This window comes from Meles meles, chromosome 6 (assembly GCF_922984935.1).
Source record: "Meles meles chromosome 6, mMelMel3.1 paternal haplotype, whole genome shotgun sequence".
NCBI classification, from domain to species: domain Eukaryota; kingdom Metazoa; phylum Chordata; class Mammalia; order Carnivora; family Mustelidae; genus Meles; species Meles meles.
The window spans coordinates 6,794,454-6,810,178 of record NC_060071.1 but is presented as its reverse complement, the minus strand read 5'-3'; the positions used below and the strand labels follow the sequence as shown (position 1 = coordinate 6,810,178).

Genomic DNA, 15,725 nt, shown 5'->3' with positions numbered 1-15,725 from the left:
AAACAGAATGGAGGTCCCACAAAAAGTTAAAAATAGAACTACCCTACGACCCAGTCATCGCACTACTATTTACCCCCAAAATACAAAAACACAAATTCAAAGGGATACTTGCCCCCCTTTGTTTATTGCGGCATTATTGACAATGGCCAAGATGTGGAAGCAGCCCAAACATCCATCAGTAGCTGAATGGATAAAGCACATTGATGTACCTGTATATGCAATGAAATATTACTCAGCCATCGAAAAGAGAGGACTGTGGCCATTTGCCGTGGTATGAATGGAGCTAGAGAGTCTGATGCTGAGCCCAAGGTCAGTCAGAGAAGCACAAATACCATATGGCTTCACCGTGTGGAATCTAAGAAACAAAACACATGAACAGAGGAGAAAAAAAGAGAAACAAACCGAGAACCAGACTCTTTACTGTAGAGAACCCACTGATGATGACTGGCTGGGGGGGGGGGGGGGCTCGATGTGTGACATAGGGGATAGGGATGAAAGTGAACTTGTGATGAGTGCCAGGTGTTGTCCGGAAGTGAATCCCCACATTGTACACTTGCAACCAATGCCACACCATATGTGAATTATACTGAGATTAAAGTAAACATTTTAAGAAAGATTCACTTCTTTCCTCCCCAGGTAAGGTGAGAGTTCTACTTCACTGTGGTCCAGTGCAACGCTTAGCATTGTGCTAGGCACACAGTAGGTTGCCGGGTCCTTGAGCCACTCAGGTTCAAGGGAGGTGGCCCTGGAGACATGTGGTAGAACTGCCCGGCTTCTTGGGACTTCTGGTTCAAGCCTCGGGTCGAGGGTGGATCTCTGGACCATAATAATTACAAATCTCTCAAAGGATTGCCTTCACTGAACTGAATTCAGTTTAAAACCCTTGATGTTTTTTCAGGGTTGAGGAAATTAATTCTCTACTGCATTTGCTATTAAAAAATGTTGTAGGAGGACATTGCCTATCACATCTCTCAAGGTCCCCTTATATAAAGTCCCACAGAGGGTTTTTTTTTCTTTCTTTCTTTTTTTTTTAAGTGATTCTGTGCCAGAAAAGCCTTGCTTCCCCTTGTTATCTGTCTTGCTTTCTGGGATAAGAGTACAATACACATTTCCTTTCTTTCTGCTGTGGAGAACCAGGAGTTTAACTGGGTTTCCCCTCTTTGCTCTTGTAGTCAGAAAGCTCAGGTCCATTCTAGGCTTACTCACATCCATGATTGTTGCGTGTGTTCACAGAGGTATTTTTCTTGTCTAGATGTTCATAATTCCTTCTTAGATTTTTTTTTAAAGGTTTTACTTATTTATTTGACAGAGCGAGCGCACAAGCAGGGGGAGCAGCAAGCAGAGGGAGAAGCAGGCTCCCCGCTGAGCAGGGAGCCTGATGGGGGGCTTGATCCCAGGACCTTGGGATTATGACCCGAGCCGAAGGCAGCCGCTTAATCCACTGAGCCACCCAAGTGTCCCCTTCTTAGATTTTGTTAGTTGTTATTTTAAGGCTTTTTTCTAATAACGATATGATGATGATGATGATGATGATGATGATGATGAATTTGAATATGACAAGAAAAAAAAGAAAAATTACCTATACTGTAGTGGCCAAATGACTGTGGTATCCAGAAGATTTGGGTATACAGTATTTCCTCCTGTATCATTAGAAATTGCAGACTAGGGGCACCTGGGTGGCTCAGTCAGTTAAGCATCTGTCTCCTGGTTTCAGCTTGGGTTGTGATCTCAGGGTCAAGCCCCACATCGGGCTCTGCACTCAGCAGAGTCTGCTTGTCCCTCTTCCTCTGCTCCTCTCCCCAGTGTGTGCTCTCTCTCTTCCTCCCAAATAAATATTTTTTTAAATTGCAGACAGGAAGAATCTAGAAGTAATAATGGCTTAAACATGGAAGGGATTATTCTCTCCCGTTAAAGAAACCCAGAGGTAGGCAGTCTGGGTCTGTCATGGTGGCCCCATGAAATCACCAGGGACCCCAGGCTTCTGTCTTTCTACTCTGCTGTCCTCTTAATGTGGCTCCTAGAGCAACCTCAAGATCCCTTCATGGCCCAAGGTGGCTGCTAGGGTTCCAGCCACATCATCTGCATTCCAGGGATACATGAAGGGAAAAGAGTGGAAGAAGAGTTAACCTCCTGCCTTTTAAGGACACCTTCAGAACTGGTTAGAATTTAAATGTGGACTCACCTACCTGCAAAGGCACCTGGGATCTACAGTTTTTTCCAGTGGGGCAGGCCCATTTTACCGGTCTCTTACTAGGAAGAAGAAGAGACTTTGGGGAAGCAGTCAGCCATCTACCACAATTCTGGGTTTTTCTACACACATTCCATCCAGTGTTCTGTTGAAACTTCCTCAAATAGTTTGTGGAAAAAGGCATAGATAGATAAACATCCACGTGAATAACAACAAAAAAATCACATCTTTTTTTTTTAGATTTTATTTATTTATTTGAGAGAGAAAGAGCATGAGAGGGGAGAAGGGGAGAAGATCAGAGGGAGAAGCAGACTCCCCACGGAGCTGGGAGCCCGACAAAACGCATCACATCTGATGTACCACCAGAATTTTTTCTATGAATTTATTATTTATGTATATACTGATTAGTGTAGGTTTTGAATATTCAGTCAGTGCAGACCGATCCAGGGCTGGAGGGATCTTAACACGGGTTTCTCTAATGGTCGGATGGCCACAGGAACTGTTCCGGCACCATGAATGATTAAGCAGGCAGGGGGCGGAGGGAGGGTCAGTGTTGGGGGCATGATAGGAGTAGTGGGGACTGCAGCAGTACGGAGGTCGCAGGCCCTGTCTGGAAGGGGCAGCTGCCTCCCAGCTCCATCCTTTGTTGACAAGTGAGAACACAAGCTCAGTGTTGCCAAATCTTCTCTCTCTTTTTTTTTTTCCCAAGAGGAACCAGAAATTCAGGTTTTTCTCTGAAGTCCCCTGGTGTTTATAACTTGTCGGCTAATGAACTTAATTTTGTAAAATGCTGGTCAAACACAGTGCTGTCCCCTGGGCTGCTGACTTCGGATCTTTGGTCTGTTCGATCCTTGTTCTTCGGCGGGCAGCTGAGCCCCAGAAAGGTCAGGTGCCTTGTGATGTGGCTGGAGACTTTGCTCTTTGGTCCCCAACTCAACAAAGCCTGGTCTTCTGTGGCTAATTTGTCTCAGAATATGAAGAAATAATAAAGTTTGAAGTTGAGCAAGACTGCTCTGAAGGTTAATTGAGTCTCCCCTTCAAGCGGCTTTCATTTACTTTTGAAGTCGTTTTGATGTGGTGGGATCCAAGAACCGTGGGCTCGGATCCCAGCTCTGCTGTCACTGCTGTGTGACTGTGCGCGAGCCACCGGTGTCTCCTCTGTGTCCTCTGTCCCTTTGGTTTTCTTTCTTGCCTGCTTCTCCCTCTCTCTCTCTCTTTACTTTTCCTCCTTACAAATAGCGAGTGAGGGAGAAGAGGAGGTCTTCTGGAGCCAGATAGGAATCCTGGTTTCTCTACCTACTAGCTGGGTGGCCTTGGGCAAGTCACTCAAATTTCCTATGCCTCAGTTTGCCCATCTGTGAAATGGGGATAATACTAGTACCTGCTCCGTATGGTGCAGGAAGGATGGCATAGGTGAGTAGCACGGGCAGGGCTTGGTGCTCACAGGCAGCGCCGTAAAAACGCCGGCTTGCCCCTCCGCCCCACCCCTCTCTGGTTTCAGCTTTGGAAGCCATGTGTTTGCAACGTGGCAGGCCCTGCTCTGGGTCCCCACTCACACAGCACACTTTTAGCTCCTGGCGCCCCTCCACAGCCAGCCCCCAGCCCCGATGCAGACCTGGCAGGCAGTGTGACTTCCCACCCCACGCTTCCAGAGCTCTTCTGCTCCCAGTGCCGGGCTTCCAAGCCCTTCTCTCTCTCAGCTCACATTTCATCTGTCGCTGCTCTGTGTTTGGGAGACAAGGGATGCATCAACCCACGGCCGTCTCGACCTCAGGCCTTGCTAATAAGTGATTTCCTCAGTCACCCGCAAGATAGCTCTCAGGCCTTTCCGAAGATGACGTTATAAGATAAATCATGAAAGCCGTATGCGTGTGCTTTAGCCAGAGTTCTGAATGCAACAGATAACTCGTCCCCGAAACCAGAGAGCCTGTCAGTGCGTGGCTCTACAAAGATGTCTCCTGGCAGGTTTGTTCCAGTGGCCAAGGGCCGAGAGTGTGGCGTATGCGTTAGGGAAAGCAATGATCTTTCTCCCCAGACCTGAAAGGAAGAGCAACTTAGACTGTGCTTTTATTTTAATTAAATTGCTTCTGTCTCATCTTTTAAAACATGACCGTCCAATCTTTTCAGCTTTTAGGTTAATTTGAATACAACATCTGACCCGAGCAGCCCGGCTGTACAACTCTTCAAGGACAGTCAATCTTTGCGCTAAAGAGGAAGAAGGGACATAGGTATGTATGGCCCAGACTTTCAGTTTTGTTTCTCCTCCTCACTTCCCCTTATGTTAAGAAGTAGTGAGGGCGCCTGGGTGGCTCAGTGGGTTAAGCCTCTGCCTTCGGCTGGTGTCATGATCTCAGGGTCCTGGGATCGAGCCCCGCATTGGGCTCTCTGCTCAGCAGGGAGCCTGCTTCCCTTCCTCTCTCTCTGCCTGCCTCTGCCTATTTGTGATCTCTGTCTGTCAAATAAATAAATAACATCTTAAAAAACAAAAAAAAGTAGTGAGAGGAAGTGGGGAGGGAGGGACTTCTTTTTAATTCCATAAAATTTCAATTCTTGGCCAACAAGGAAACTGGTAAGCCACATGCTGTTCTTCTTGGTTCTCTTTCCAACAAAGGGGACAGGAAAGACCATGTTACCAGAATCAGGTCAGAGGGACTTTAGAACTCCTGCTGGATCTTGTTTGGGGCCCCTCAGTCACCAGACTTTTAAATCCGTATTAATGAACAGCAGCTTCTTGAATTCTCATCTTCTGCCGGTTTGATCAGCTTAGGCGGGGGGTCTCCCGGGAGCTGCAGGGGAAACCCAGGGAGCACTTTGGGTGCTGCGCACGTTTTTTAGCCCACACACCCTGTGGAGAACCTGATGAAATCTGCAGATTGTCGATATCAGGGTCGTGAGATCGAGCCCCACGTTGGGCTGTATGCTGAGTGAGCGTCTCCTTGAGATTGTCTCTCTTCCTCTGCCCCTCCCCAGAGCACATGAGCCCTCTCTCATTCTCATTCTCAGTCAAATAAATAAGTCTTTAAATCTGCAGATCCTTGCCAACGAAAACCACATACACACAAGCCTTCACATATAATCTCAAGGGGTTCCTAGACCCTAGAATCCTATAGGGAACCCACAGACCTCAAGTTAAGAATCCTGTTTTAGGGGGTTATAAATAGCCAGCCTTTAGGGGACACGGCCCCACGAGTGAGATGACACATCTCCAGAGGTTAAGTTTTAATCCTCTGAAATGAAATTTAAAAATTAAATATTGACTTTGAAAATGGACCAAGCCAGAAGTTAGGGGTTTTTTTGTTTTGTTTTGTTTTTAAGATTTTATTTATTTATTTGACAGACAGAGATCACAAGTAGGCAGAGAGGCAGGCAGAGAGAGAGGAAGGGAAGCAGGCTCCACCCTGAGCAGAGAGCCCAATGCGGGACTCGATCCCAGGACCCTGAGATCATGACCTGAGCCGAAGGCAGAGGCTTTAACCCACTAAGCCACGCAGGCACCTCCAGAAGTTAGGTTTTAAGGCAACTGTCAGATCGTAAAGGTTCAAAGGTTGATACAGCTGAAAACGTATTTTGATTCAAAATCATGTGGGATACATTTATTTATTTATTTATTAGATTTTTTTAAAATTTATTTATTTGACAGACAGAGATCTCAAGTAGGCAGAGAGGCAGGCAGAGAGAGAGGAGGAAGCAGGCTCCCCGCTGAGCAGAGAGCCCGATGAGGGGCTCGATTCCCAGGACCCTGGGATCATGACCTCAGCCAAAGGCAGAGGCTTTAACCCACTGAGCCACCTGGGCACCCCGGGATACATTTTTTTTTAATTATTTTCTTGCTCCCATGGTAGAAGGCTAGTTGAGGCCTGATCTTTGATTGCCTTTCCTCACGGAGTTGGAACCCCTGCCAGAGGCCATCGGCAGTGGGGTCAGTCCTCTATTTACCCACGTCACCTTGACCTTAGGAAAGGCTTTCTCGGTCCCCACTGGCCTCGCTGGCGGTCTGCAGAGAGTTCATTCGGTCATGCCCCGCGCACGTTTTCGGGAGATTGTTTTGTCTTGCCCGTCCTGGCTGCACTGTGGGCCACCAGAGTTCCCGTGCAGACTGTTTTTAGCCGAGGCTACCTGACACCATTCCAGGGAAGCTGTTGCCATAGCTACCTCGGCTGTGAGTTACCATTTTCTCCTTTTCGCTCAGCTCGCGGTTTCCCTGATTTTTAAGGTAACAGCTAACGTTCTGCTTTTCTCCTAAGCAGCGAGGAAAAGACTGGGTTTTCCTTGCTGTTGCTTCTGTTGTTGTTGATGTTTGGTTTTATGTGTTTGGAAGGGGTGTGTGTGTGTGTGTGTGTGTGTGTGTGTGTGTTGTATATAAGGCAAAGCTACCTCAAAAGATAAAATATCAGGAGAGCTTGGGGAAAAGCCAGACCTGTATGCACATTCTCTACACCCCCCATTTTTAATTTTGGTCTGGATTTTGGACTAATGGCTCTCGTCCATGAGGATGGGGAAAGAAGTTGGCTGAGTTCCATTTCACACTGCCTGAAACCCAGGCTCAAGGATGGCTGCCGCCGCACCCCCCCCCACGGGTGGAGTCTGAACTTGTCTCTAGCACTGGGGCTGCCCCCTCCCCCCGCCCCCACCGGGAGCAGATGGCAGAGTCAGGCCCCGCTTGCTTTGTCTCCCAGGCTGTAATCACAGTGCTTCACCCGCACCTGGTACAGAGCCACTCAAGGCTGCCAGCCCCTGGAATCAGGGGACCACCTCCTGTCCAGCTTGAGCCTCTTGGGCTGGACTTGTTTCTCCTGCTCCCCAAAGGACACTATCCTCAGCATTTTCTAGTTTGCTCATCTTCCAAGTGCTCACCGGATTAGAACCAAACCAAACCTTACCCAGTTTGTCCGTGCACAAGACTGTGATTTGGGTTGTTGCCAGTCCTCTGGTGGCTTGAAGGCCCTGATGGCAAGTCACCCTGGGTGGCCCTATGGACATACCCAGATTGTGACATGTCACCGTGGGCTCTGCCCTTCCTCCCTGTGCTTCTAACCCTAGATGTGTGCTTCTGCTCCCCAGCTCAAGATGAACGCCATGCTAGAGACCCCCGAGCTCCCGGCCGTGTTTGATGGGGTGAAGCTGGCCGCCGTGGCTGCTGTGTTATACGTGATCGTCCGCTGTCTGAATCTGAAGAGCCCCACCGCCCCGCCTGACCTCTACTTCCAGGACTCGGGGCTCTCGCGCTTTCTGCTCAAGTCCTGTCCTCTTCTGACCAAAGAGTGAGTAGACCCAACGCCCACCGTGCGCCCCCCTCCCCTCCGCGGCTGCTGGTCTGTTTGGTTGGTACAGCGTTCAGAGAAGACTCCTCTCACGTTGTGCCCTTAAGGCATCCATGTAAAGTAGTGTCTTTGGTGTTAAAATAGCCACGGTCTCCATACAACCTTGGTGTTCGAATCCTGGAGGGGAAGGGACAGAGGAGCCCTTTGTTGCCTGGAAACATCCCTTTCTCCACATGGTGGAGGCCACATCCATGACAAGTGCCTTGCAGAAAGCAGTAGTCATTTTTAGGTAGATACAGAAAACTTGGACAGTGTTCTAGCCCTTTCTCAAGTGCGCTGTTGTCAGTCCTAGGGCAGAGGAACCATCCTTACCTGAAATAATAAGCAAGAAAAAAAGCACAGATTTACAGATTGGGTACTCTCCATCTGCATTACTGAAAAATGTACTAGACGTCAGCTAAGAGAATACTTGAATTGTGAGGCACCCAGGTTTCTCTGTGAAGCCCCGGGATGGTATTTTGGAGGGGGCGAGGGTGAGCACTGCTTCTGAGAGAGGAAATGTTGTGGTGAAGAAACAGGAATCTGCATTCTCTGTCACCTCTGTTTTCTAGAGGTGCGCGGTTGAATTTTTCCCTGTTGATGTTCTCTGAATAACTTTGTCTTCCCTCGGGGCTCAGGGCGAGCCTGGGGCATGAAGCATGAAGCATTCCCTGCTCTCGTGGGTCTGAATTCCTTCCTCCTCGCTCATTATTGCTGCTTCACTCTTTGTGCTTCTTCAAACAGACGATGTTCTGCCAGGCGTGCCTTAAGATGGGAGCTTCTAGAACTGTCTTACTAAACGGTGTCCCCTCAGCATGAGGATGAAACTCCGTGGCGTTTCTAAGACTCAAGGGATAATAATAGGAGCTTTCCCCTTCTCCCGATAAAACCTTTCACCCTCTCTAGGGGGTTGGTGACATCGGGTCAATGATTGTCATTCTAAGAGTGGACAAGTGCCCAGCAGACACATCTGGGGGTTTGGGTTCTTGCTTTGTCTTGTGCAATCGTCTAGTTGATTTTCACGTGCTCTTAGCCAAGGGCAAAGAGGTGCCGTCGTGGGCTTTGGGTGTTTGGGGTGTTTGTGTGGAGTTTTTTTACTTTTAACAGCAATGTCAGGACTCGATAGTTATTATCAAGTCGAGAGTGACGCGTTGCCTGATACTTGTGGGGAGTGCCGTGTACGGTATAAATGTCATCATGTTGACTTTGGAACTGGCCCTGCTAGGGAACTGCCCATCACCACGCAGGTCGAGTAGCCCCACAGCTGGGCATTAGACCAGGCTTTCTTACTTAGTAGTATACACACTGACAGAGCTCCTCACCGCATGGGGGTGCACAGAATCTGTACGTTTTCCACGTCGGCCAGCATTTTCCTTTACTGCTTGATTTAGAGAATTCACCAGTCCAGACTGGCAAGTGACACTTGAACCTGCTCTCACATTGAGTGGGACCCAGTTAGACCCGAGTTCCTCGGCTATCCCATTTTTAGAGCAAAAAGCAAAAGTATTGACCCAACATGTACATGAAGAGTGTAGATGGGTGCAAAGTTCTACCCCGCATGGGTTCCTGAGTCACCAGGGGAAGCCACGGAAAAGTGGCGGTTGTCTGGTCTCCAGAAAATCATCACGGATGGTCTGATCCCGTACTTATTGTTCAAAGTTTAAAAAAAAAAAAAAAAGTTGATTATGGCAGGTTTTTACCTCTTTTCATGTTTTCCTTTGAAAAACAACCCAGAAATATTAAATCCAACAGTTCTCTGTGTTCTTTTCCTGCCCTAGCACACTGTCTCCCTGAGCCTGAGGTGCTGGTATGGTGCCACATGCTGAGATGGCCCCACCCACTCCCCTGGTCTGGAAGTGTGTCCCTGGCCACAGATGTTCTTGAACCTCATGGCAGTGTCCACCCCTGTTGTTAACCAGTCACCCACTCCCTGCTGGTAAAACCCAAATAGGGAAGGATGGAGATCAGTGTCAGTTACTTAGCTATGGTTTGAAGGTAGGTGCAAAGGGACAAGTTGCCTAGAAACTGTTTCCTTCCAAGACCTGTCCCCTTGAGAATAGGACCAGCCTCCTTTCAGCATGTTGGAACATTACTTAAACAGCTAAATTCTAAACAGCCAAGCTCTTGGACTTGAACATGACAAATGATCAAAGGATAAAAGGATTCACTATTTCTCCTCCATCTTTTTAACTAACCTCTTATTTTTATTATTATTATTATTATTATTTAAGTAGCCTCCATACTGGAGCCCAGTGTGGGGCTCAAACTCACGACCCTGAGCTCAAGATCTGAGCTGAGATCAAGAGTCAGATGCTCAACTAACTGAGCCACCCAGGTGCCCCAACTAACCTCTTGATTTTGTTTTTGTTTTCTTTTAGATTCTAATTTTAGGAATAACTATATCCTGCCCTCTTGTAGCTTATCAGCAGAATGCTTTCATGTTACCCTCTTTTGTCCTCATTCCTGCATTTCGAATTTGTTGCGTGTCTCTCGTAGACATTGTGCATTTAAGCTTCTTAGTGACTTTGAGGTTGGACTCATTTTTCCTCTCATTTTGAGGAAACTTCCCAGGAGCCCAGAAGGTAACTGAATCCAGCTGAATCCTTCTCATCCACGGGATGATGGACAGATTCTTGTCAGGATATAGAGGGAGAGAAGGGAGCAGAGAACAGTAAGGGGCTGGCCCGAGATGAGAGTCTTTAGCAGGACGAGCCCCAGAGTGGCCTTCCAATTCCCACGTGACCCTCTTTCTATTTTAATCACTCTGTCAGAAGCCACTGTCTTTGAAGTTCTCTCTCTGTGTCACATTTCTGTAATGGCCTCTCATATATTTGAAGCTGAGGACAGGAAACATGTCTGTTATGGGTAAAAGTGCTTCTCCTGAGACTTTGAAGATTTTTTTTTTCCTAGAGGAAGCCTGTCTGCAGCCTTCACAAACAATCATCTGGGCTAGAAAGTTCAGTTAACTGATTGACTGCAAACTAATGGTGTTACCCAATAACACGGACTGAAGGCAGCTGCTTATTATGACCTACGTGTGGTTTCAGAGCATATCTCCCTGCTGCTCTGATATAGGGAAAAAAAAAACCTGATGAAAGGTGAAGATTGAAAACATGTTATGAGAATAAGGATTTTTTCCCCTCCCTTTCAGCATTAAAGTTCGTTTTTGAGTCTGTTTCAAGACCGTCTATCCAAGACCGTCTGTTTCAAGATCGTCTATCCAAAGATACATTAGAAATGCATCTTTTAATGTCTGGAGAAAAACTGTTCTTACATGGGATGATGTGTCTCTTGTTCACTTAGCAACAGATCAATATTTACCTAATGATTCACTTTTTTTGTTCTCAAGAAATGTTTGCTTGCAGTGGAACAAGCAGACTAAAGCTTGGCTCAGAAATTATGAGAACATCTAGATGATGCTACAAATGTCCACTTTTTTCTGAATTAAAAATTTAATGCATATTCATTTTCTAAAACTGAAAAATAAAGCACATGAAAACCGTATGTTAATTCTCCTACTCAGAGGTATATCCCGTTATTACTTAGGTGATCATCCCTTTGGGTCTCTTTGTTCTACAGATGCGCCCTCTCCCCTGCCCAGAGCGGGGGTCTGTATGTGTTCGGTGGCCTGCTTTATGCCATGGACATTGGCCCACAATGCTATGTATGTCCTAACATTTGATTTTTAATAGCTGCAGAATTCTGTCAACCATTCAAATTTCCTAACGGCTGTTGGCAGCCGTGGTGTAGACAAAAAGCCCTGAATTGAAATTTGGACTAGAATGGAAACCCAGGTCTTCTACTTCTAAACTAGCCACAGAAACCTGGACCAAGTGACAGCCCTCCTGGCCCTTGGTTTCCTCCTGTGTAAATTGAAACAGGCAGCACACCTGTGATGTCCTTTGTCCTTGTCCACAACACAAGTAACCTGAGTCTAGTACCACTGTGGTCACCGAGCATCAGATAAGTTCGCTTAGATGAGGGACCCTGGGGTTGGGGGTCATGGCTACAGAGTAAGGACAAGAACCCAAAGAGAAGGTTTTCTCGTGTATCTGCCCTCTCCTATTTCCATCCCTTCGTGTTCTAGGACGGGCTGGCCCTAGCCCCCTTGGACTTTTATTTTTTGTTTTTTTTTAAGGACCTTTTTTTTCCCCAGTCTTTTTTGTGCATACATGTTTATTCTTTAACAAAATGAGCTGATACTATAGAAACTGTTCGGCAGCTTGAAAATTTCAATTAGAAACATATCGTGTAAAAAAATTCCATTGATAACTTAAATTTAATGCCATTTCATCATACAAAGCGCCATATTTAACCAGTTTCCTCTTTTACTGAGCATTTGTTTTTTCCATTTTTACATCTTTGGAATTATAACCATTGCTGTGGTAAATGCATATATAGATCTGATTGCTTCCTAGAGTCAATTCTTTTTAATATATTTTCTATATAAAAAGACATGCTTATTGAAGGAATTTTACATATATCGCCAGACTGTTTTCCCGAGGAATATTCACAGGTTATAAGCTCCGCGGCATAGCTGGCTTCTCTTTTCTTCATATGGTAGCCTCTGTTTTCTCATCTGCGAAACAGGAATAATGATAGCAATACAATTCTTTCCCACTTCCTAGACTGTTGGGAAAACAGATTGCAGTAGTATGTGAAAATGGTTTATATAAAGAATTAGAAGCTTGAAGTTCCAAGGTCCTGGCGGTGTTTTTTCCAGTAACCCGCCATTCTGTGGCTTCCTGTGGCTTCCTTCAGCCTCGCTGGAGTTGCCCCCACGCCACTGACTTCCTATGTGCTAGACATGGGGCCAGTCCCTTTCTATTCAGTACAGATAAGAGAGTCTAAAAGGGTGATATTGTAGCCCACTCAACAAGTCAGCTTATGCCATTACGTCTCTGATTTATCTACTTTATCCTCCAAGCTCCGCGTGCCTTGTTGGTTGGAAATAACATCTCCCCTCCCAGATTTTCCAGCCGGCTCTGTGTAAGGCCCAGAAAAACCCAAGGGGTTACGTAATCTAAAGGAGGGGGATGGGTCATTCCCTCTCTTTATGTGCTCCGACTACAAAGGATATTTTGAGCTATCATTTACACAGAGTGCAATGTACAAACCCAAAGTATACACTTGGGGACCTTTTGCATGACTAGTCACCTGTGTAACTACCACTCCCTTGGGCTTTTACAGGAGAGTCCTGAGTCACCTCCTCGCCTCTGCCCCACCCGTGTGTCACCATATACCACTTGAATGGGCTTCCTCGAGCAGGCCAGCACCCAACACACGCTGCAGGGTGACCTCAGCCTACCTGTCTGTCTGCTCACCCATGGCATTGTCCCATTGCCCACTGAGTGCCTACCTCCTGAGCTCCTGCTCCGGGCTATTCCCAAATCCCCTCCTTTCTCTCTCCACCGACGTGCCTCTTCTCCTTTAAGAAAACCTTAGCATCTATTCGGGGGAACTTGCCCTGATTTCTCCCCAACCCCTTACTCCTTCTTACCCATGTGTTTCCCAGCCTACAGCTTCTGTGTCCATTTAGCACATCCTGCCTTGTTTTGTGCGAATTCGTGTCTATCACGTTTTCTTCTTCAGTAAAGAAGGTATATCCCAAATGCAGAGCCACACTCTTGCCTCCCAGGATCCCTGGTGCTCCCAGATCTTAAGTATAATATAAGCCTTTGGATCTTTTGTTTTCCATCCATTGGTGTAGGTGTGGGCTGTTCCCACTTTGGCGAGTGCCTTATGTGGCTGGGCGGGGGAAACCACACTGCCGCCCCCACCCACGCAGCCAGCACTGCCCAGGGGTGCAGGCCCTCCAGGGAATCGGGTGTGCCTTGAGCTCTGATGGAATCTTATTTTGGGGAAGTCCCTTTTCTGTTTCTGAGAGCAGATGGATTGTTGTTTGGGTCTTAAATTAAAGCAGGGCAACCCCAGATATGCTTAGAAGCACTTTGCAGCCTCCACCCTTCCCTTGGGCCTCTCGAAGTTTCCAGCAGCAGGCCCCTGTTAGGAAGTGAAGATAGGAAACAGGTGCCCATCTCTGGAAGCCTGCTGGTGAAATTTACAGTTTCCCTATGGGAAGCCAGGCTTCTGGATTTTTCCCTCCCGAGCAAGCCTCTCGGTCTAGGTCATGGTCTAGCTGAAGATGAAGGCATTTCGTTGGACCATGGTGGAGCGCTTAGCTAATAGACCAGCCAAGAAAGAGAGACTTGAGGTGCTTTTCCTGGGCACAAGAGACATCCAGGAGCCCCTGCAGGGTCTGAACAAGGGAAGCAGTGTGATCAAAACCACAGGTACATGTTTGTGGGCCCTTCCTTTCCTGGAGACTAAAATGTACTAGCTTTCTTCTGCCACCTGTGTTCAGAAGAGCTGGGTGTTATTTATTGTTCTCCGTGGGGGTGAGAGGTACCTGAGACATGGGGACGAGGGCCCCATCCATTCCAAACCGAGCTGGAAGTCGAAAATCGTAGCTGACTGTACATGCGTGGTGCCCTCCCTGCACCATTCCTCTTTGAGGCTGCTGCAGATACTCGGAAGAGAATGGCAGAAACGTCATGACCTTTCCATAGACAGTTCATGGGGACGTGTTCTGGACTCTCTCCAGTCTCTTCTTCCCACTCACAAGAGCGCAAATTCCAAACAAGAATCCTATTGAATCCTATTGAACTGGGTAATTAGTCCCCATGTTTGGTTTCCTGCCGTGAGTCTTGGTTAAATGACACCTGGGGATTTACTCCTCCAAGTATAAAATGAGGATGTGTTGTTGAATTTTTTTTTCTTCTTTTTTTTTTAGAGAGTGTGGAGAGAGGTAGAGGGAGAGAGAGAATCTTAAGCGGGCTCCACTCCCAGTGTGGAGCCCAACGCAGGACTCGATTTCACAACCCTGAGATCATGATCTGGGCCAAAATCAAGAATCAGAGGCTTAACCAACTGAGCTACCCAGGTGCTCCAAGAAGGGTCTTGTTTTGTTTTTTTTTTTAATTTGACAGAGAGAGATCACAAGTAGGCAGGCAGAGAGCGAGGAGGAAGCAGGCTCCCCGCCGAGCAGAGAGCCCAACTCGGGGCTCGATCCCAGGACCCTGAGATCATGACCTGAGCCAAAGGCAGAGGCTTTAACCCACTGAGCCACCCAGGTGCCCCAAGAAGGGTCATTTTTAAAAACTTTTTCATTGTACAAACTTTTTCCAGAGGCACTCTATTTTTTACTTGGTTTCTGCACCACTCTGCTTCTAATTATTCCTGAGACAGCAGAGAAGATCTGCCTTTGATTTTTCTCTCAAACAGTATCAGTTCCATCCCCATTGCTTCATACATCTTCGGCTTCCTAACAGTATTCACTTTTCTTGTATCTAACCCCCAACAAAAGCCTGATTCTATATATAAAGACACTGTATTTGTCACAGATGTACAAGATACCTGATTTTTATGGACCAAGAACATATTAAATAATCAGAGGAGCACCTGGGTGGCTCAGTCGGTTAAGAGTCTGACTCTTGATTTCAGTTCAGGTCATGATCTCAGGGTCATGAGATCAAGTCTTGAGTGGGGCTCCACGCCCAGCTGGGAGTCTGGTTGAGATTCTCTCTCTCACTCTGTCCCTCCGCCACTCGTGCACATTCTCTCGCCCTCTCTCTCAAATAAATACATATGTAAATAGAAGTACAGTACAGAGAACAGCACTAATTCAGATCGCTCTGATAGTGCAATGTACAGAGTTATCAAAGACCCTCCACTCCTTGCATTTTCCTTCCTTCCCTCCTCTTAGAAGGCTGTCTCTTGGCAGCGGCGGCGCTGCCAGCGGAGGCATTAGGGCAAGGGGCTTGGGGACAGACACCGGACATTTGCCGTCTTCAGTAAAACACCGTGTAAACGCAGCTTTGCACACTCGCTTCCAGCCAGATTGCCGCCCCTGGACCCTCCTGGGTGGAAATTCTGGAGCCCGTGCCGCTTACTTATAGTGAGTTCAAGTTGAGAAGAATTTCATCATTTTGGGCTTAAATTCCTCTTAATTCCCTCTTGTTCAGAGACATTCCAGATCGGATTTAGATCCTTTCCTCCTTGGCTGAACACGAAAGCTTTGTGCTTTTTATAGGATAAACTCCTAATTGCCAAGTGACTTAATTCCATTGACCTGACGTTACCCATTTTAAGAACTGCGCAAACATTTCCTTAGTTGCTTGCGGTGAACCATTAACAACTGCTAAGGGGACTCGTGACGCCCCCGATGCACTCCTTCT

At 47.0% G+C, this 15,725-nt stretch overlaps 1 protein-coding gene across 1 annotated transcript in view; it reads left to right on the top strand.

Annotated features, from left to right (window-relative positions):
* The window catches only part of ABHD2 (abhydrolase domain containing 2, acylglycerol lipase), a 99,652-nt gene that overhangs the window by 20,029 nt on the left and 63,898 nt on the right, over positions 1-15,725 (top strand). Inside the window, exons 2-3 of the mRNA XM_046010126.1 lie at positions 4,316-4,416; positions 7,250-7,449. Coding sequence (XP_045866082.1) covers positions 7,256-7,449 — 194 coding nt within the window. The 5' untranslated portion in view covers positions 4,316-4,416; positions 7,250-7,255. The remainder of the gene's footprint in view (positions 1-4,315; positions 4,417-7,249; positions 7,450-15,725) is intronic.